At 60.0% G+C, this 20479-nt stretch overlaps 1 protein-coding gene across 3 annotated transcripts; it reads right to left on the bottom strand.

Annotated features, from left to right (window-relative positions):
* Nucleotides 1–7571: 7571 nt before the first annotated feature.
* On the bottom strand, nucleotides 7572–20014 carry POFUT2 (protein O-fucosyltransferase 2). Of its 3 annotated transcripts, none has more exons than XM_074323570.1 (10): nucleotides 19846–20014; nucleotides 18387–18637; nucleotides 15990–16134; nucleotides 14248–14358; nucleotides 12333–12399; nucleotides 10806–10931; nucleotides 9728–9908; nucleotides 9365–9529; nucleotides 8646–8840; nucleotides 7572–8465 (listed from the first exon to the last, which is right to left on the bottom strand). In XM_074323570.1, exons 1-10 carry the CDS (start codon nucleotides 19974–19976, stop codon nucleotides 8449–8451), a joined length of 1389 nt encoding a protein of 462 aa, XP_074179671.1. In that variant the 5' UTR covers nucleotides 19977–20014; the 3' UTR covers nucleotides 7572–8448. The 3 variants fall into 3 exon arrangements, with proteins under 3 accessions (XP_074179671.1, XP_019571303.1, XP_019571300.1); XM_019715744.2 differs by having other exon boundaries at nucleotides 9406–9529; nucleotides 19846–20013; XM_019715741.2 differs by having other exon boundaries at nucleotides 7572–8840; nucleotides 9406–9529; nucleotides 19846–20013.
* Between the last annotated feature and the right edge of the window lie 465 nt (nucleotides 20015–20479).

Below are 20479 nucleotides of genomic sequence, written 5' to 3'. Positions count from 1 at the left end.
GGAGCCCAGGGGCTGGGGGGGGTGTTTGCCTGGCCTCCTCTAGCACCCACTTTCCATCGGTCAAAGTTTGCCCCATGGAATCACCAGCCCTGGGTTGCGTCCCCGGCCTTCTTACAACCTCTCTGGGCACCACGTAAGCTGTAAGACGGTGTGTCACTTAGGTCCAAACGTGGAGCGCACCGAGGTGGCCGAGGGGGCAGGAGGCTTGTGCTGACACAGGCTGAGCACTGGCCCCTGTGCACTTCAGGCGACACCTGCTGAACTGAGGTGTCAGTGCCATCACAGGTCTCTGATTTCTGGGTGACAGAGAACCTCACACTTTTGGAAGCAGCATGAACTGATTATGTTCCCAGCGCCCGCTCCCCGTGCTCTCGCCATCTTCCACCCACGGTCCTGGCTGCCCTGCCAGCTCCACGTAAAGTCAGAGGCTCTGTGTGCCGGTCAGCGGGTAGGGGAGGTGTGGTTCACTGTGTGCCTTTGAGGGTGAAGGCCCTGGGCCCCAGGCCGCCAGCCTGCAATCTGATGGGAACGTTCAGTTCACAGGGACAGCAGAAGGCTTGCTAGCAGGGCACACCTATCCCCAGGCCAGCGGCATCCTGGTTTTCACACCTTCCTGACTGCAATCCTTTGTGGACAAAACTCCAGACCTCCACAAAGTGCTGGGCGGGGACCTTGGGCATGCCCTCCACACCCTCATCCACGTCCTTCCCTGCCCATGAGAAGGTCACACGAACCCAATGGGGCCCTGCACAGACCCTGCCATCGTGACGTGGTCACCAAGGCTGTACAATGTCGGTCTGTCCGTCCGTAGGAGAACGTTCCCCCACAGATACACTGTGCAGAAGTCACAGTGACCGTGGAACGGCATCCAGTGGACTTGAGCTTGGGCAGCTTGGCCAGACTGGGTGCCCGTCCCCAGCCCTGGGAGGTTCTTGTCCAGGCCCAGCAATGACCTCCAGGTGTGGGAGGCGGGGTGGGGGGGCACAGGAGGCGCAGGGATCGGGACAACCCAGGCTCCTCTCAGGCCCCACGCAGGGTGTTTGGAGGACACGTGCGGTGTCCTGTCCGGCTGACAAGCAGGAGCTCACGGGAAGTTACAGCAGAGCCAAGTGCCGTGGCGCATGGACCTCGCAGTGAGGGAGTAGCGGGGGACTGCTTGAACAGAATTCACTATTTAAGGGACTGGGACATGCAGCGAGCCGTAACGGTGCGGGTAATGGGGCGGACAGCCTGCGCCGATTGCTCTCTGGGGCCGGAGGGAATGGTGTGGCCCTGCAGGCGGCAGTGCTTTGCCGTCCTGCTTGTTTGCAGGTCAACATTGTGAGTTCGCCTTCCCGAGTCCCCTTCTGCTCTGCGTGGCAGGAGCGCCCATGTGACACAGATCTTCCTGGGGTGGGGGTGGGGTCTCAGGGTCAGGGCCACTGCATGAGGCTCCTCGGTGATGTGGGAGGGTCCGTGCCTTATACTCATCGCACCGCGTGGCCCGGCAGTGGAGTCATGGGAAGCGCCGTTTAAGCTTCTTGAAACAAGAAACCACAAATATTGAAGGTGAGCTAAAAACAAGCTGGTTTCCAGAACCCATCTGAACGGACAAATCCTTTGAACTTTGCCCACGCCTTACACACCGATTCATTGTTACAAAGGCGGTTTTGTACTATTTTGACTTTTTCCCTTTTCACTTTACTTCAAATCCGATACTTGTCTCCATGCCTCGTAATTTCACTGTGTCTTTGATGTTCCCTACGCGTCAAAGAGAAGCACAGTAATTGACCAAAACAGCGTCCCCTGTCCCGTTGGTCATGCCCTGCTTGTCATGCAGATGACTCTGCAGTGACTTCTTCTCTGGGCTTCGGGCTTCGTTTTGGGTGACATGTGTCCCCCGCCAGCAGGACTGCAGGGTCAAAACACTCTCGTCTTTATAACTTTCGCTGCCCGTGAGCACAACTGGTAATAATGACGTTAAGTCCCACTTGAAAGTGGTTGTGTCCCAGAATTTTACAGACAATTGCACGTGAGAACCCACGACAGACGGTCCACAGCTCATCAAAGAAACATCGTCTATGGTGTCTGTTACATTATTCGCTAATTAACTGGGACTTTTCTGTTCACCACAGCTGACTCATTAGCCGGCTTCGTTTCAGACGATTTGTTGTTTGTACTGGAACACGCACGCGCTGACATTTACTGACCGCTTTTAAGTCCCTGGCTCCCCAGTAGGCTCTGACCACGAACGAGGCGCCTCCTAGGACAGTCCGAGGGGCCCTGTTTATTTTCTAGGTTTGGAACCTGCGCGTGGAGACTCACGCAGCCTGTTTGCAGCTGGCAGGGTGGCCGAGTCCTGTTGGTGACAGGCGCTGCTCGCTGGGCCACCAGCTTACAGTGCTGCTGATGTCTTCATCGGGGAGCTGTGACGAAAGTCAGAAAGTCAGCCCCACGCACCTGGCAGACAGGTGTCTGTCACTTTCCCGTCATGCACACGAGGTCCGGCAGCAGAGACCAGCAGGCACTGCCCTAAAATGTGCTCACCTCAGTGCCCTGGGCGCCAGCACAGCCGCGAGAACAAATGCTGGCGACGAGAGTGACGTTGGTGATGAAGGGAAGGGACTGTGCTTGGAAAGCGTGTTTTCCTATAGATTTAGAACCCAACCCCAACCTGGTGTCACTCTCCCCTGGAGGCAAAGGTCCACCCTCCTTTCTGGGTGACAATCTGACACTGGGCAACTGTCCAGCTCTGTCCCTGTGAAACCGACAGGGACGTCACATCAACTCAGTTCCCAGGGGTGGGTGGTAGCGTCCAGGCCGAGACCTGTGTCCCAGTGTGAGACGGCCGTGAACATGTTACTGACACCGCACAAGGGACGGAGCAGGGCAAGTCGGTGACAGGGCGCCTGACCTCAAAGTAGGAGGCTCTCCTGGAGTCTCGGGGGGCTGGCGGGATCCCGTCGGGGGGGAGGCGGGCAGTCATGTGGGAGAACCGACATGCCGTGGCTGGACTGGAAGAGGTGAGAGGACATGGTGACAAGGACACACACCATGCTGCTGAAAGCCCGAGGTGCGTGATGGTCCTCAGCACTCGGGGAGCTGGGGAAGCCCCCCTCTTCTGAAAGACAGCTGTCCCCATGCTGGGCTCACATCACCGTCAACAGAGGGACCTGGAGACCAAGGACAGGGTCCCACACAGGACAGGACAGGCCGCCCACCTTGCCTGCCTGGCCCACATCTAATAACGTCTTGTAACCGGAAGTTTTGTCTGCTGACATTTATTGGGATCTGATATGTTGGATTTGCCGACACTTTTCTCAATTGTGTTTTCTCATTTGTCATTTTCCCATGTTTTCTTCTTTCTTGTCTTCCTTTGGTTTGATTCACTCTTTTTTCTCATTTCACTGACTTCTCTTCAAACTATGTTGAGTTAGACTCTACTGCTATCATTCGGGGGGAAATTAAACCTTTAAATCTGCTGCTTACCTCACAGGTCCGAAGTGGTTCAGTCTCTTGCTTCTCGAACGTCCTGTGGTCCTTAAGACACTATCTCTGGCCACTGCTGTCCCCTGCTTGTTCCATCTTGGCTCTCAGCCCCACAAAATACACGTTTCACTGTTCTCAATTATGGAAGCAGATGGTTTAATTTTGCTCTGTGTATGGTCGCCTTCCTTCCATGTCTCCGTTTGCACCTTAAACTTTGTGATTATTTTCTACCTTTGGAGTCTTTATAATGTTTATCAGCTCCTTCAGTGCGGTCCATTTGTGGTTTTGTTTTGTTTTGTTTTGTTTTCTGCCTGGAAATAGTCTACATTTTGCTCTGATTTGGAGAGTTTTGCTGGTAACGCGAGTGCAGGCTGACAGTCGCCGTCCCCGGGTTTGAAGCCGTCACTCCCTGTCTCCAGGCCTCCATAGCTGTGAAGACGCCAGCTACGGTCGTATGGGTCACCAGGAAAGTCACCCTGACTCTTGTGGACTCGTAGGACCTCCCCGGCCTTTGTGCTTCTGCAATGTCATTGTCACCATCCAGGGTCTCTTGTGCTTAAGCTGCAGGGGCTCACGGGCCCCTGAATATGAGGATCACGTCTGCAAAATCCTTGCCGTTAACAGGTCCTTGGACACGACGTGCCTGCGTGTCTGTCCTTCTAGAATACCGTACGTGGAGATGAGACCGCGCGCTCTCTCTCTCCCATGTCCCTTTATGTCGCCTTCATTTTCTCTCTGGCTCCGGATCCCTTTCTGGGGCTGGTGAACCCAGGACTCCGACCTGCAGGCCCAGAGGCGCCGGTCAGAGCATTCGGCCGTCAGGTGCCCGTGGACTCACGCTTCTCGGTGGTGTCTGGCCTCTGGGGTTCCCCTTACATGCTCCTTGGCTCCGCCTGTATTCAAGAGACACCCCAGGACTGTGCATGGGCATCCACAGGTTTAGCAGCTCCCCCATGTCCTGCCCTGTGCAGCCCCCAGTGCTCCCAGCGGGGCCACAAGGCCTGGCTGTCCTCTCCGGGTCCACCCACTCCTCTCTGGGCATTTGTTGCATCCCTGCCAACGAGCTGTGCATCTCCTCATGGCTCACTGGGACACCCCCACTCATCCCGGCAGCAAAATGTCGCTTGTTCTACAACCACCATGTGCAGAGGCTTCTGGGTCCCTCTGTGACTTACTGTCCCATCACTGTCACTGCATCACTCATGTCCTTGCCACCCCCAAGAAGCTGAGGGTCCGGGAGGCAGTGGGAGGGGCCCTCACGCCCCAGCCACCACAGTCCAGCCTGTGCCGGGCACCAGTGGGCCCCATGGTGACACAGCACCAGCTTGGGGACTGGCTGGGTGAGGGCGGCTCATGGCTTCTCAGGTGTGGGTGTCAGGGCTTTCAATGCGCTTCCTCGGGGGACACATGTGGCTGACCCTGCAGGGTCCACATGCCTGTCCACGCCCAGGGCCCAGCCATGAGGGGCACGGCACCACCCTGGTGTGTCCTGAAAAGGGGAAATGAGAGATTCAATTTGTCACAGGCCATTTCTTACAGCATCAGCCTTCATTAGTCAGCTAATGTGGCCGCGAGGAGCAATGGGACGACCGCGGGGAGCAGATGGTGCTCGGTGTGACTGCAGGGCCGCTGGCTCCCCCAGGACACAGAAACTGGGTTACTGCCCACAGCCCGTCTGCTGACTTCTCAGGGGCCCTGGGCCAGCCCTGTCCTCCCTGTGGCCCCTCGTCCTCCTTCTTTTGGGTGTCCGGCCTCCGCGTGTCACCCTCGTGCTCCATGACCAGCACTCAGGGTCCGGATGTGGTTCCCACTGTCTTGCCGAGGACCAGAGAGGGCAGTGACAAGCCAGAGCGCACCAGGCTGCCCACGTGGCAGCAAGTGGCTCCTGGGGGCTCACGGCTGCCCATTTGGGGGGGGGGCAGTGGAGGCACCAAGAACGTCCTGGGCTCCCACCTGGGAGACACAGTGTTCTGCACTGTGAGGCCTGAAGCGCTGCCACCATCACCCCAGCCGGAAGGTTATCTCCAGGTCAAATCCAGTGAGCCCGAACTTTCACTGTGTTTTCAGGGAGGGACACGGGATGGTCACCTGGCTCAGGAGGTGGGTCCCAGGTCACGCTGGTCAGCACGCAGCAGCTCTGGGATTACAGCCACAGCTGCAGGTGGGGACATGGGGTCGGGGGCTCTGGCCCCCAGCGACGACAGCACCGGATGTGCTGGGCTGGGGCCTTAGGGGAGACAGAGCTCCTGGCGCAGGCAGGCCCCAGTGTCCGTGGGAGGGGAACCATGCCCGTCCCCTCGGCTTCCGAGGGGGCCCATGTCCCCAGCCCTTCTAGTACCACTGTTCTGGGGTTCTGTGTCCAGGAAGCTTCTGGTTCTCCAGGCCGGGGACAGGGGGCAATGCCAGCCGGATCCCCAGGCCCTCAGCAGCCTCTTCAAGTGAACTTCCTGCCCCATCCCCCTCGAAACCTCAATGGTCCGTGTACCCCCGGGCCTAGAAGTGGGTTTCATGGATGTGGGGACAGAGCTACGAGTGCAGTTTCCAGGCTCTTGGCCTCATGTGGAAAGGTGCTGGCTCAGGTAGTAAATGGCCATCAATTGTGATTGGATGGCCATCAGCTGTGGCTATTTGGCCGTCAGCTGTAACCAGTGAGCCAGTAGCCAGTAATATAACTGCTGCGGCTAAGCTAGCAGAAAATGGGGGCTAGCAAGAAGTAGGTGGCTGGCAAGCGCGGGTTGCAGTTAGCAAGGGGCTGGTTGGTTGGCAGAGGCAAGTGGACGGCAGGTTGCGGACAGTGTGGCTCCTGCTTCCTGTGTCTCCAACCCAGCCGCCAGTGAGAATATAGTGGTGTGACTCTCCTATCTATGGCTCCGTGGGTGTTCCTGTTTGGCCTCACCATGTCCTGCGTTCTTATGTTCTTACGTGGGGAGCGGGACCAGAGACCCTGCATGACAGTGGGCTGGAGGAAACTGCCCCTCTGCAGCTTTTCCTTCTGCCCAGTGCTTAAAAAAATGTGCAGACTCATTTAAAACCACACACACACACAGACACACACGCCGGGTGGGTGTGGGAGTGGGAGCTGAGTCTCCCTGCTGGAGGGAGGAAGGGGATGACACTGACGGAGGGCATGGGGCCGAGGGGCCGTCTGGGGCTGCAGCTCCACGGGCCTGAACCCCAGGGAGCACGCAGGGCGTGAGTCCCAGCACTGGGGTGAGGCCCCCACGAGCAAGCAGAGCTGCGCCCAGCTTGTGGCCCAGGCCTGACCTCCCTCAGCAGGTGCATCCACGCATGCCCAGCGGCGCTCTGCCCTGGAGGGCCGGCCGTGATCTCCCTGCGAGGTCCCTCTGGCTCGAGCTCAGGACGTCCTTGGCTGTCCTGCACGGAGGACCCCAAACATCTCAACAGCGGGACGTGCAGCCAGACCAGCGACAGGAGCCAGCAGCTGAATCATCACTAACAGGGCCGCTTCCTTCACTGCAGCCCCCGGAAATGTCACCTGCGGACACTCTGGGGGCCTCCGGGCCTGAGCGGGGCAGACTGATCATCAGAGAATCATCCCCACCCCTGTCCTCCATGCAAGAATGGGGACAAGGAGGCCACGTCACAGGTACCACCACCACCGGCAGTCCTCACCCCCGGTGGTCCCTCTGGGGTCCCTCCGGGGTTCAGCCAGGGCCCCTGAAGGGCCACCTCACGCCAGCAAAGCGGCCAGCTGGTCAGCGAGATTTGACGCGGGCGACTCATAACCATTGGCTGGCAAGCTGGGTCCCACAGTGTGTTGTCATGTCCTGGCCTCTTGGGGGACTCGGGGCTGGGCTCCTGAGCTCCCACATTCCCAGCGTCCCCACCCCTTCCCCGCAGGACACAGCTCGGGGCCATGCTGCCTCCTGGGCCTGAGGCTGGCAGTTCTCACAGCTGCTCCGACCTTCCGATGGCGGGACAGTGGGACTTCGGCCGCCTCTCAGCTCAGGCCCACAGCACCCAGCACGTCCCCACGTCCGGGCGAGCCTGCACGCCCACCACGCACGTCACTTCCCTCATCGCTCTGCAGGGCTCTCAGCCAACAGAAAATTCAAGAGTAAGAGGAGGCACCACTTCCAACATCCTGCTTTCTAGAAAATTCACTTTATTAATACTATCTGAGCGTACAAACGGAAATAGAATAAATATCTCGTTACTTCACTCTGCACAGCTGACAGTATGGGACACCAGTGCACTCACATCGAGTCTGCAAGCTCGGGAGGACACGGAGAGGAACCCAGGCTCTGGGCCGCGGCCCCGCGTGGCCAGACACAGCAGGGGGGCCCATGGCCGCACTCACCACCCGCGGTGTCCCTGAAAAGTCAGGGTCCCCGTCAGAGGAGACAGGGCCCATGGCCGCACTGCACCGCTGACAGGTGGCCCTGGTGGTCCCTTGGTGGCGGCAGTGCTGAAAGAGGGTTCCTGGAGACGCAGGGCTGAGGTGCCCCTGCTGCGAGGGGAGCAGGTGGGCGCTTCTCAGACAAGCGATCAGCGACAATCACAGACAGAGGCAGCCAGCCAGACACAGATGTGACGATGGACTGCTAGCTTCCTGCAGCCGTGGAGGGTTTCCGTGTGAACAAGACAAGTCACTGAAGATCTGCGGTAGAACTTTCTGGCACTCGGTTAAGGGGAGGAGAGAGAGGACGGCTTCACAGGCCCCGAAGGCCTCGACCGGCTCTGCGAGACCGCAGGCCCTGTGCCCTCCAACTCACACCAGGTCTCAGTCAGGACAGGGGCCACCACGGGGTCACGACGGCCACACCAGACTCCAATCACACCACGTCCCAAGGCACAGCCAGCTCTGCGTGGCCACTGGGATGGGAGCCGTTCGCAGGCCACACCTGCCCATGACACACGCACCAGGAGAAACACGCCGCGGGCCTTGCTGGCGGGTGACACACAGGGTCAAATTCCAACAGGAGACACAAGCAGGTTTCCCAGGAAGCGGCAGCTTTTTCACAGGCGGCAGGCGGCTGGCAGAGACACAGAGAATGGACGCAACTCCAGACACAATGGGCTCCCGCCATGGCTCACATGGCCGTGGGCTGTGCCCGCACGTGGCCTCTGGGACTGACACCCGAGAAGTGACAGTCTGACTGCCCAGCCACGGGCCGGGAGCAGGGGAGACCCCACGGTGACACGTTACCAGTCACCTGCATGTAAAACGGGCCCAGGCACTGGCCCCCGGGCCTGCTCAGTACGCGATCCTCCAGTGCGTGGGCTGCTCGCACACTGTCTCCTGGTCCCCACAAAACCGGTTGTACGTCGTGCTGGGGTCCAGGCCCAGGATCTCTCTCTCCTCGTGAATCCGGAAAGAAAATGTGGACACAGATGTGCCGATGAAGAACCTGCAAAGTGACACCAGAGGTCACACCAGTCGCTCGCTCCCACACACCTCTGGGCCCGGCTCCCAGCAGCTGGCACCACCGCCAAGTGGCCTGGACAGGCAGCACGGATCAGAAACCGGGAGAGCGCCAACCAGGCAGGGGGGCCCCAGCTGCGAGTCTCAGGATACAGACAGGTCCTGCGTGGGGGCAGACTCCAGACATCGGGAAGAAATGGCCTGCAGCCCCCTCCAGATGGTGGTCTTGCAATAAATGCAACGGAATCTGTCCCCAAGGACGTCCGCCAGACCTGGGTCTACCTAAGGCAGGCGGCAGAGCCAAGCTCACAACCTCCACGGAACCCAGGGGCCCAGAGCACAGCTGCCAGGCTCTCGCTCAAAGGCGCAGGGTGCCCGGCCGGGGCACAGGCTGTCAGCCGACACCCCTCCATCCCCACGGGGCTGAGCCCGCCCCTCACCCCGCAGGCAGCCCCTGGGGCCGTCCCTGCAGCCCCCAGCACACAGAGCCCTGTACAAGGACAGACGCACACGTCGAGCCGTTAAAACCAAAGGCGCGCCGCGCAGAGCACCTGGCGTGCGAGCAGACCCACTGGTCGATGATGGCCACGCCGCCGTCCTTGTAGAGCTCCAGCTCTTCCCACGTGGGCTCAAACCTCACCATCTCGGGCAGCAGCCTCTTGAGCTCCTCATACTCTGCAGAGCAAGGAGAGGCCGTCGCGATGGGAGGTGCAGGTGCCAACAGACAGGCGTCTGCCTGACGGGTGACGTACGTGCCCTGCCACGTGCTAACTTCATTCCTCGCACACCCAGCTCAGCGGGGTCCCCAGTCCGGTCTGCCCAGAACCCCACCAGGGCGGGAAGGGACACACGGCAGCCCGAGGGCCGGCCTACCTGTCCTGACGGCGTCGGTGGCCACAAACACCTTGTCCAGCCCATGGGTCTCCATGAGGCTGCGGATCTTCTTCACAGCTCCACCCAGACTGGGCACATCCTCCCGGTGTCCCCAGATGAAATCCTTCCTTCTCAGGTGAACGCCGAGGTACGGGCCCCCCAGCGAGGAGCCCAGCTTGACCTGGCAAAGCAGGACCAGATACACTGACATGGACCTTCGAGCTGTGTCAGCGTCCAGGCCCAAAACAGCAGCGGGACGGGGGACGCAGAGCGGATGAGCGTTCCACATGCAGCGTCCGGCGCCAGGGACGCTCAGGGGACAGGATGTCTTTCTAGGGCTGCGGAGCAGTTAATTACCACACTCTTCGATCTGAGTGCAATAAAAACCGTCAAAGAGACACTGGGAAAGAACACAAGTGCTACTTAATATTGTCTCTTCCCAGTAACGACTGTGCAAACACCTAATTGTCTTGGCTGGAACAATGCCATTCCACCTGCAAACAGTCTTGTGAAAGAACAAGCAGGGAGGCTGGTGCTCTCTACGGAACAGTTTGCTGGTAAAATCCCCACTGCAAGGAGAGCCTTAAAACTACGTGGCGCTGGAGATGCGTAAAGACAACGCCAATTTGAAAAAGCAGTGTATTATGTGGTGAAATTAAACTACAGGAAAACCCAACCTTTCCTTGCAGAAAAGATTTTTAAAAAGGATGACGCTAGGCCAAACGTGCTCGGGGAGCTGTGAGTCTTGCCGTTTCTTTCTCCAGTGCTCGTGTATCATGAAGCAAAACACGCCGACATGGCTCCCTCTCGCTTTCTGCTCTGGCATCTGTCACTGGGCTTTACTCAAGAGCAGCCAGACCTCTGTGCTGCCCGACCTGCAGTCATTTCTCACTTCACCAAAGGGAAACCTGACTGGAGCGATTCCCCAGGATGGGTCCCCAGGAGCCGCCTCCACGAGAATCATGGTAACACAGACTGTGTAAGGGAGGTGACACCTTCCGTAAATTCATTATTCGGTTCATTATTATGCAACTGAAGACATCATTTCCATTTGCTCTGATCAGAAAATGGACTCTACCTTCATCTTGGTCCAGTCCTCCTGGAAGGGGATCCTGTCGGCCTCGTCGGTGGAGTTAAGGTATTTGCTTCTGAACTCGTCACCCACGGCCCGCAGCTGCTTGGCAAACACCATGCTCCTCCGAGTCTGGGCAGAGACAGGCTGCTGAGCGCCCCGCACCCCACGCCCTGCGCCAAGCCCCTGGGGCCCAGCCATCTCCCAGTCCAGACAGAGAATCTGATGGAAATGCCCAGGACGACACCCTGGCTCTCGGGAAGGCGGAGTCGTGCACAGGCCACACTCAGTCACTGAGGCCACCAGCAGGGTGACACATCATCAGCTGTGTCAGTCGCTGAGGAGCGCAACCTCCTAGGCTGACACCCGAGGGTCTCCTCGCAGCGACAGGGTGCAGGCAGCCCAGGGACGAGGATAGGCAGTTACTTTACGGTTAAGAAGCAACAGGGCGCACCCCTCGTCGTGAATCGGGCGCACAGATCACAGAACACAGACAGCAATTTCCTGAACGCAAAATACTGTGTTTGCCTTTTTAAAAAACTAGCCCATGAAACCACCTGTGGCTCAGTCAACACACCTTGGAGCCGTGAGGACAAAAATCAAGCCAAGTGTGTGGTGGAAACCGTGCTGCTGCGAGGCAGCCAGGGGACGGGGCGCCGCATGCAGAGGGTCCTGGGAGCCTGTCTGCATGCGGGGCCTCTGGGAGGCAGCCGGGGGAGGGCGCAGGCCCGGCCGGACAGGCACCCAAACCCAACTGTGGGCACAGAAACAGCTGCCTTGGGGTGAGCCAGTGTGAGTCAATTCCAGCTGGAATTTACCTAAAAATGTCTATCTCTTTAGCAGCAAACAACGCACCTTCTAAGCATGTTTCTCTCCACAGACTAGGACCTGGGTGAGGCTGGGAGTCGAGCGGGGCTGGGCTGATCCGAAGGGGCACGTGCCCCCGCCCCCCAGGGTCCCTTGTCCCCCGATCCTTGCAGAAGCTGTGTGCCCCTCGTCCACAGAGCCCCCTACAGGCCAGGCCCCCAAGTCACAGCTGTAGGACACATTTCATGCTTTTGTCCCATCAGCAAGGACTGTGCCTCTTTTCCAAACCAGACGTCACCAAGGCGTCAGCGCATGCCACAGCCGGGAAGCCGTTTTCCAGGGCTGTGTCACCGCTCCCTCTGATGACGTGGCATCAGGTCACCCAGAGCCAGCTCCCCATCGAGGTGGAGCCCAACATGAAGGGGTCAGGGCAGGAAATGCCCCACCTCTTTCAAAGCTGGGGTGAAACGAGCAGGAAGAGCCCTAAACCCAGCCACTGGAAGCGGCAGAGGGAAAAGACAGCCCGATGCAGGGACAGCCGAGGCCGGGGCTGGCAGGCACCGAGGTGCCCTGCGTGCGGTGGGCAGAAATCTCTGCGGTGCCTACGCCCACTCAGCCCTTGCAGTCTCAGACAGCAAGCCTGAAAACAAGAGTTCTCGACGGCCTCACACTTTCACACACAAAACCAACTATGGAAGTGGCCCGGGAGACGCCGGCGGCACTCACGTCCCAGTACTCCTTCCCTCCGTAGTGGTCGTGCAGGAGGTTCTCGGCTCTGTCCAGCATCACCGACCTGCGCACAGCACGGAAGAGAGGCTCACTTTAGAAATGGCGCCAGCCACACGCTGTGGAGGACATCAGAGTGGGGGGCCCTGGGCCAGGGAGCTGCAGGATGAACTGGGGGCACTGACCTGGTGGGGTCAGCAGCGTGCATGGGGGCAAGTTACTGCCCAGCCTGAGGCAGCGGCCTGGCCCCCACACCGATTCGGAGGGTTCTGGGCTCCCCCTGTGTGGGCCTTCACCTTGGCCGTGGTATGGTGCCTTCCGATGGACAGAAACCCGAAATCGTAATGTAACTGAACGCCGATCTTTTCTTTTTTGGTTCGTGCTTTCCACATCTGCTGTAAGAACTCTCCCCACCCGTGGTCTTGAGGCTTTTTTCTCTTCAAAGCTTCGGGGTTTCGCCTCGCACACTGCTGTGTGCTGGGGTGAGCCCCTCCCTGTCTCTGGCTGCTGCCCTCCCCCTCGCAGGGGCCTTGCTCCTGACCCGAGGCTGCTTCCAGGCACGAGTCCTCCTCTGGGCTCAGCTCCGTTACGACCCATAAATGAGACCCAGGGAAAGTGACCGGCAAGCTCACACATCCTACAGGCCCACACTTCAGGCAGATCTGCTTCTGAAACCCAAACGTGTCTCGTGAGGACGCTGCCCTGGGCACCAGTAGAGCCAGAGCTCAACGACTGGGGCCTCGGCTTCTCCGCGAGTGACAATCTGATTCCTTGAGCAGAGGTGTGCGAGCCTTTGACGCGCCCACAGGCATCTGTTTCCAAAGGCCCAGCATGCCCCACGCTGGTCCTAACACGGAGAAAACGGGCTGAGGGGGCGGGAGGGTCCTGCCCAGCGCCCGGGCACCAGGGGCAGTGCCGTGACCCTGCCTGTCATCTGCAGGCACTCACGCGGGCCTTAGAGACACACAGCAGGCGGCACTGGGCTCCCGAGAGTTCAAGGGGCACGAGCGGGGCTGTCACAGGAGGCCCGCCCCGTGCACCTGCTTCCAACTCTGAGGGAGCCTGAGGGTAGCCAGCAGAAGGGGCTCCTATTTCAGGGTCCCCATGTCCCCCAGCACCTCCACCTACAGCAAAACTCCTAAGAACATGGCTGCCTGGCTGCCAAGCCCGTGTCGCCCTCCTGTCAATGTCACAAACCAAGCCACTCCACTTGTCCCTTCCCGCTGAGTCCTCGGTGCCACCTAGTGGCGAGGGATGGCAGCTGCATCCCAAGAGGGACCCGGGGCTGACACTTCCCGGAGGCTGGGAGCAGCCGCCCTCCTCTGACCCTCCAGGGTCAGGCTTTGGGGGTTCATGGGAGCGCCTCATTTCAGAAGTGACCCAGATGGAAAGCGTGTGCTCGTCCCCCGTGGAGCCCTCACCATGGAGCCAGCGCAGTCAGTCATTTCAAACGCCCCCTGGCTCTGCTCGTCCCACTCCCGTCCTTGCCCTCACCTGCCTCAGCCACACGACCCCACGGCCAAGGGTGCACTTTGCCATTATCCCGGCAGGAATGAAGTAAGTAAATGAGAAGGGTGCCCCCTTCCATTCACCCTACTTCCTTCATCCTCGTGCCTACCTCCCCGAGGTTCCCCTCACACCCAGTGCACCCAGCTGGGCCCCGCTCGCCACCATCACCTCAGACAGGGACCCTGGCGCAAACCGGGTGTGACCAGTCACCAGCAGTGTGACCCCTGAGGACAGCAGGCTGCGCTGGTCAACCTGGGACCCCCTGGTCTCGCCCCAAGGACACTCCATCCCAATGCCAGGCTGCCTTGCTGTGGCGTGGCTGTGGGGCAGGGGACGAGGTCACACAGGCCCCAGCCAGGTGTTCTGACACCAGCAGGACAGGTCCCGGGGCCCTGCAGGCACCTACCGTGCCGACGTGTTCCTCAGAAGCACAGGTGCAATGACAGAAGCCGATCCCTGAACAGACAGACAGGAGACGTTCAGACCCCTCGTTTCTTCATATCCCCAAAACCATCCCCTGGAAAAGAAGAGCCACAAAGCCCTGTTACTGCAGCTCGTCTCACTCGGGCAGCGAGGAGCATCCAGAGGCCTGTGCAGCTGGGACCTGCATAAACAGCGACTCCTGAGCGAGACCCACTGGCCGTGATTGAGGGACTGACAGTCCTGGGAGGGTTTTCAAGCAGCTGTGCACCTCGTCTGACGGAGGGGCCACTGAAGCTCTGCTGAGGGACGGACGGCACAGTGGCGGGCAGAGGGGCAGTCCGGAAGGAACCTGCTGGAACTGACATACGCTTGGGTGCCAGAGCCGTGATGGCGACGGTCCCTAAAACCACGCTCTTCCAAAGAGCTGTCCCTCGAGTCGTGAGAGCTGCTGAGGTGGCAGCTCTTCCACAGGAAGGCCTCTTGACAGCAACTTACAACTGGGGTGACAAGAGCGCCGTCCCCAGGGCCTCAGCAACAGTCACCATGTGGGGAGAGGTGAACGTGTCTCAGGTCTTTCACACGCCCGGACCCGGGCCCGGGGCCTCAGACCCAGCACGGCGCAGGCGCCCCGCAGCCGCACCATGTGGGGACAGGTGAACGTGTCTCAGGTGTGTCACACGCCCGCAGCCGCACCATGTGGGGACAGGTGCACGTGTCTCAGGTGTGTCACACGCCTGCAGCCGCACCATGTGGGGACAGGTGCACGTGTCTCAGGTGTGTCACACGCCCGCAGCCGCACCATGTGGGGACAGGTGAACGTGTCTCAGGTGTGTCACACGCCCGGCCCGGCCCGGGGCCTCAGAGCCAGCACGGCGCAGGCGCCCCGCAGCCGCACCATGTGTGGACAGGTGAACGTGTCTCAGGTGTGTCACACGCCCGCAGCCGCACCGTGTGGGGACAGGTGCACGTGTCTCAGGTGTGTCACACGCCCGCAGCCGCACCGTGTGGGGACAGGTGCACGTGTCTCAGGTGTGTCACATGCCCCGCAGCTGCACCGTGTGGGGACAGGTGCATGTGTCTCAGGTGTGTCACACGCCCGCAGCCGCACCGTGTGGGGACAGGTGCACGTGTCTCAGGTGTGTCACACGCCCGCAGCCGCACCATGTGGGGACAGGTGAACGTGTCTCAGGTGTGTCACACGCCCGGCCCGGCCCGGGGCCTCAGAGCCAGCACGGCGCAGGCGCCCCGCAGCCGCACCATGTGTGGACAGGTGCACGTGTCTCAGGTGTGTCACACGCCCCGCAGCCGCACCGTGTGGGGACAGGTGCACGTGTCTCAGGTGTGTCACACGCCCGCAGCCGCACCGTGTGGGGACAGGTGCACGTGTCTCAAGTGTGTCACACGCCCGCAGCCGCACCATGTGGGGAGAGGTGAACGTGTCTCAGGTGTGTCACACGCCCGCAGCCGCACCATGTGGGGAGAGGTGAACGTGTCTCAGGTGTTTCACACGCCCGGACCCGGGCCCGGGGCCTCAGACCCAGCACGGCGCAGGTACCCCGCAGCCGCACCGTGTGGGGACAGGTGCACGTGTCTCAGGTGTGTCACACGCCCCGCAGCCGCACCGTGTGGGGACAGGTGCACGTGTCTCAGGTGTGTCACACGCCGCAGCCGCACCGTGTGGGGACAGGTGCACGTGTCTCAGGTGTGTCACGCCCGCAGCCGCACCTGTAGTACTCGTGCTTGTCCTGTGAGTACAGCGGCGGGTCGATGCAGGGCCGGTCGTCAACCTTCTCCTCCCAGGTGCCCTCTTTCCACCCTTCTGCGTAACCTTGCAGAACATAAACCTGGTCGATGAAGGGCCCGCCGGACTCTAGAAGAGACCAAGAACCGAGAGTGTAACAGTACCCGAAGCGCATGGGTGGCACCTGTCAGACTGCCACAGACACAGAAAACTGTCACTTTATGTAATGCCACTTCCTCTCAAAAAAGACTGGAGAAAGCTTACGAAAACGGAGATAGGACAGAATAAATGATATCAGGGCACAGGGTCCCTGTAGCAGGTGAGTGGGTGGGGTGGGGGAGAAGCTTGTCCAGGCCCTGGCTGGGCCATGGGCTCCCCGCCCGGGACTTGCCCTCAGTCCTCTCCTCTTCCTGCCTGCACCCCACTTCCCTCCGACAGGGCTGGGCCTCCCGATGGCCGTCCTTCTCCTGGGCTGGCCTCCGTGGGGCCCCCACGGCATCAGCATGCTCCCGGCCAGGACTGCCCCTCCCAGGGCCCCAGGGTTGTCCCCGCCTTCACCGTCCCCTCGAGGGTTTGCTCTGGACCCGTGTGGCCATTCACACTTCCCCTCCCTGGGACACCGTCCCGGGCCATGGTCACCCACTTTCCTCTTGCTCCGTGGCACCCGTCACCTGGACACTGCACGTTTCCATGACTTGTTTACATTCTTGCTTTCTGCTCCCACAGGAGCCCCAGGAGACCAGGGCCTGTGTCCCTCTCACCCAGCACTCCTGCCCACACCTACGTGGCGGCCACATCTGTGGGGGTCAAAGATGTGTCCCAAGATGGAATGAACGAGCCCAGTGACGAGAGCCACAGCAAACGAAACGTGGTCTTTCCCACATTCGCTCTCGCGCAGGCACTGGCATCTCCACTAAGGACGGTACCTGATGCCATCCAGGGGTCCCTCAAACGGTAGGGGACAGTGATGGGACACTGAGAGGCTGGCCAGGTGCCCTGCTGCACACATCTCAGGATGGGCACCCATGTCTGTCCCCCTTTGTAGGGGAGGAAATAGCGGAGCAGTCAGCTGGTCAGACAGGTGGAGGCAAAGCCCATCTGCTGTCGCCCAAGGCGTCCCGTCCTCCCTGCCCCCAGCAGATCTGGCTCCAGGGGTGAAGTCTGGACAGCAGCAAGGAGGACACCTGTCTCCCATCCCCACACACCCTAAGCACTATCTCAGGTGGCTAAGGCCCAGACCTGTCCCATGCCCACTTGTCAGGAATGTATCGCCCACCCCGCAGGGAGGATCCATAACCAGGCTTCAGACCAAGGGCAGACAGCTTCCCAGAAGGCAGGCCGGACGACACACCCAGCTGCAAGCTCGTCTAGGGTCGGGCGCGTCTAGGATCAGGCGACAGAGTTCCGAGACTGCTTCGTACAGTCTCAGAGTTTGCCCGTAAGCCTGAATGAGATGTGAGAAGGTACTCCTCTGCCATTCCAGGCCTGCAGCATTCACAGGGCTGATTCTGGCACCGAAACATTTCAAAGAGACAGGGACGAAGGTGCAGCAAAAAGAGAACTTGAAAACGAAGTCGTGAAAGCCACTGTACTCAATGGGAGCACAGGTCTAAGGGGCCCAGGCCCCTGCAGAGTAAGAACTCAATCTACGTCACAGAGTATCTGCCACTTGGAGACAGGGATCCATCAATTGTTACAGAGTATTGGCCCCTTACAGACAGGACCCATCACTGAATGTTACAGAGTATCCTCTGCTTAGAGACAGAACCCATCAATCAGTGTTACAGAGTGTGGGCCACTTAGAGACTGTGACCCATCATCAATGAGGGATACAGAGTATCTGCCTCTTGGAGACTGTGACTCTCTTCTCAGGAAGCAGAAAGGAAGTTTCAGTGACTTTTTAAGTTTGTGTTTCCTAAACAAAACAACGGTAAACTCTAGCTACCTTACTCTAAGAAAAATCTTTAACTATTCTCTCTTAAAAGAATTAGAAAGGGAAGGTTAAGCTGGACTAAATGAAACAACGCATCATTACAAGTCCTCATTGCGGTGAGATAGCACAAGGTCAGTGTCACACACACGCCGTGTTTTCCTTCAGGTAAAAACGGCCTTTTCTACGCAGGAAGCTAGCTGTCTTGCTAGGACAGCTGGTCTCCGTGGCAGTGGCTGTGTCACGGCAGCTCTAACTGCATGTCCCTGATTCACCAGGCTGCCATGGTTGTCAGAGGCAAGGGGGCAGGAACCTGACACTTCAGATCTATTTCCCTGGAAGAATTACACAGACTGACTGCTGGTCGTGTGGGAATAGAAGCAGGGCCCCTCTGCAGACAAAGGCTACCATCACAGACAGGGAGACGACATCACACCGAACACCGCCTTACCCGCAATGAACTGCTCGTACTCAATGACCGGGATGTTTCTATTGAGACTTGGAAGATCGAAAAAGTCGGACCAGGGAATCCGGACCTGGTGAATGTCCGGGCTCTGCCAGTGGTAGAGGCGGCCCCATGGAGGCAGCACCAGCACCCACTCCTCAGTCTTCAGCAGCGTCTTCAGGAGGGAGGCAATGCGGATGTAGACATCCCTGCGTAGGTTGAAGCCCTCCGGGGGGTTGACATCATACAGCAGATACCTGGCCGAGGGAACAGGAGAGCACTGCGTCAGCACCCAGGCCTCTGCACAGAAAACCTGGACACGTCGAGGGGCCACGGGTGGTTGCCCACCGTGCACTTACAGAGGCTTCCAGTCTGGAATCTGACTGATTTCTTAGACTCCACAGCCGAAGCAGCACACATCTTAGCATCTGCTTAACTAGCAGCCTCACAACTAAGCCCAGGCTCCTCTTGGGGACCAGTACCTGACACGGCCGTCCAGCGGTTCTCAGATGCTTTGGTCTACAGCCTACTTTACACTCTTAACAATTACTGGGGACCCCAAAAGGCTGTTATGAGTTAAATCTATTGACAATTCCCCTACTAAAAGTTAATGAGTTAACGTAAAAACTTAAAAAAGTATTCAATATTTCCCTTCAGAATAGCAATAAACCTATTATGTTGTTATTAATATCTTTAAATGAAAATAAGTATATTTTTCTTCAAAACGAAAATAACTAGTGAGAGGAGTGACAGTGTCTGTAATTTTTTGGAAACCTCCTTTTGGTGGCGCGGGCGGGATTCTCACACCTGCTGCCGCACTCAGCGCGTTGTATCCCAGTGCGTGTGTGTGACGGGCGGGTCTCTGGAAGAACCACTCGGAGCGCCCGTGGGAGGGAGGAGTGAAAAAGCCTGCATTTACCAGAAAAGCGCTGCGCCGCCTCGGGGCTCCCGGACACACTGAGAAGCGCCGCCCCCACGGGACCGGGCAGGGTCCTCAGCGGCCGCGACCGCTCCCCCCGCGCCGCCCGTCTCTGCAGTTTTCCCCGCGGCCTCCAAACCCTGGAGGGGGGGCCTCCCGTGCGCCCCTGCACCCAGCACAGGCTCCGTCCTGTACCAGGACGACCAGCACGGACCCTTCGTCTACAGGCCGGAGACTCGAGCACCCAGCGTCTGGCGGGACACGGAAAGGCCGGGCGCGGACCCACGAGGCTGGGCTTCCCGAGAACCGCCCCGCTGACGATTCCGGGCTCCTCCAACCCTGGGCTGCGCCTACGCCGACCCGCAGCCAGCGGCCTTCCCTGGGGTCCCCGGGGCCGAGTGCGCCCAGGGCGAGCCTGGTTCGCGTCCAGCGGCCTCCGCCCCGGCCCATCCGCTCCGCTCCCATCCGCCCCCATCCGCGCCCCGGCCCCGCCGCCCGCCGCCCGCCGCCGCGGGAGCCCCGCCGATGGCTCGCGCGCGTGCTTACCGTCTGCGGGACGCCGCCCCCGACAGGATGTCCGCCGCCGACTGGCCGGGCCAGAACTCCTCGCCCGAGGCCGAGGCCGACGGCCAGGACGCCGCCCCAAGCAGCAGACAGACGACGCCGAGCGCCGCCATGGCCCAGGGCGGCCACGCACTTCCGTCAACCGCGCCCCGCCCCGGAAACGCTCTCCCGCTAGTCCCGACGGAGCGCGTCACCTGTAGCCACGGCAACGCCGCGGGACCCGCCCCGCGCATGCGTCGTGCGTCTTCCCGAGCCTGCTGGTCTCCAGGGCTGGTTGCGCAGGGAAGCTTGGGGCCTGGGACGAGCCTGTGGGCGGAGCCTGGGCGGGCCCTGGTGGGCGGAGCCTGGGGCGGGGCGGGGCCGGTCCTGGGGGAGGGCGGGGCCGCGCGTCCCGGAGCACGGAACCTCACGGCTGGCGGCTGGATCGCGGCCTCGGTTCGGTAGCTTCTCCTGGCCGGTGAGGCGGGAACGAGGCAGTGCTCGGGCCTTGCTGGCAGGCGCCGGGCCTTGCTCCAGACCCGAAGCCCCGTATGGTGGTGACTCTCCGCCTGCCTACTCCAGGGGTCGCGGGGCCCTCTGCGGCCCCCGCAATTGTTTCTTCCGGGAACACCTCCCG

The sequence above is a fragment of the Rhinolophus sinicus genome, linkage group LG01 (assembly GCF_036562045.2).
Source record: "Rhinolophus sinicus isolate RSC01 linkage group LG01, ASM3656204v1, whole genome shotgun sequence".
Taxonomy (NCBI): Eukaryota; Metazoa; Chordata; class Mammalia; order Chiroptera; family Rhinolophidae; genus Rhinolophus; species Rhinolophus sinicus.
The sequence above is the reverse complement of the archived record's forward strand: the minus strand, read 5'-3'. Positions and strand labels throughout refer to the sequence as shown.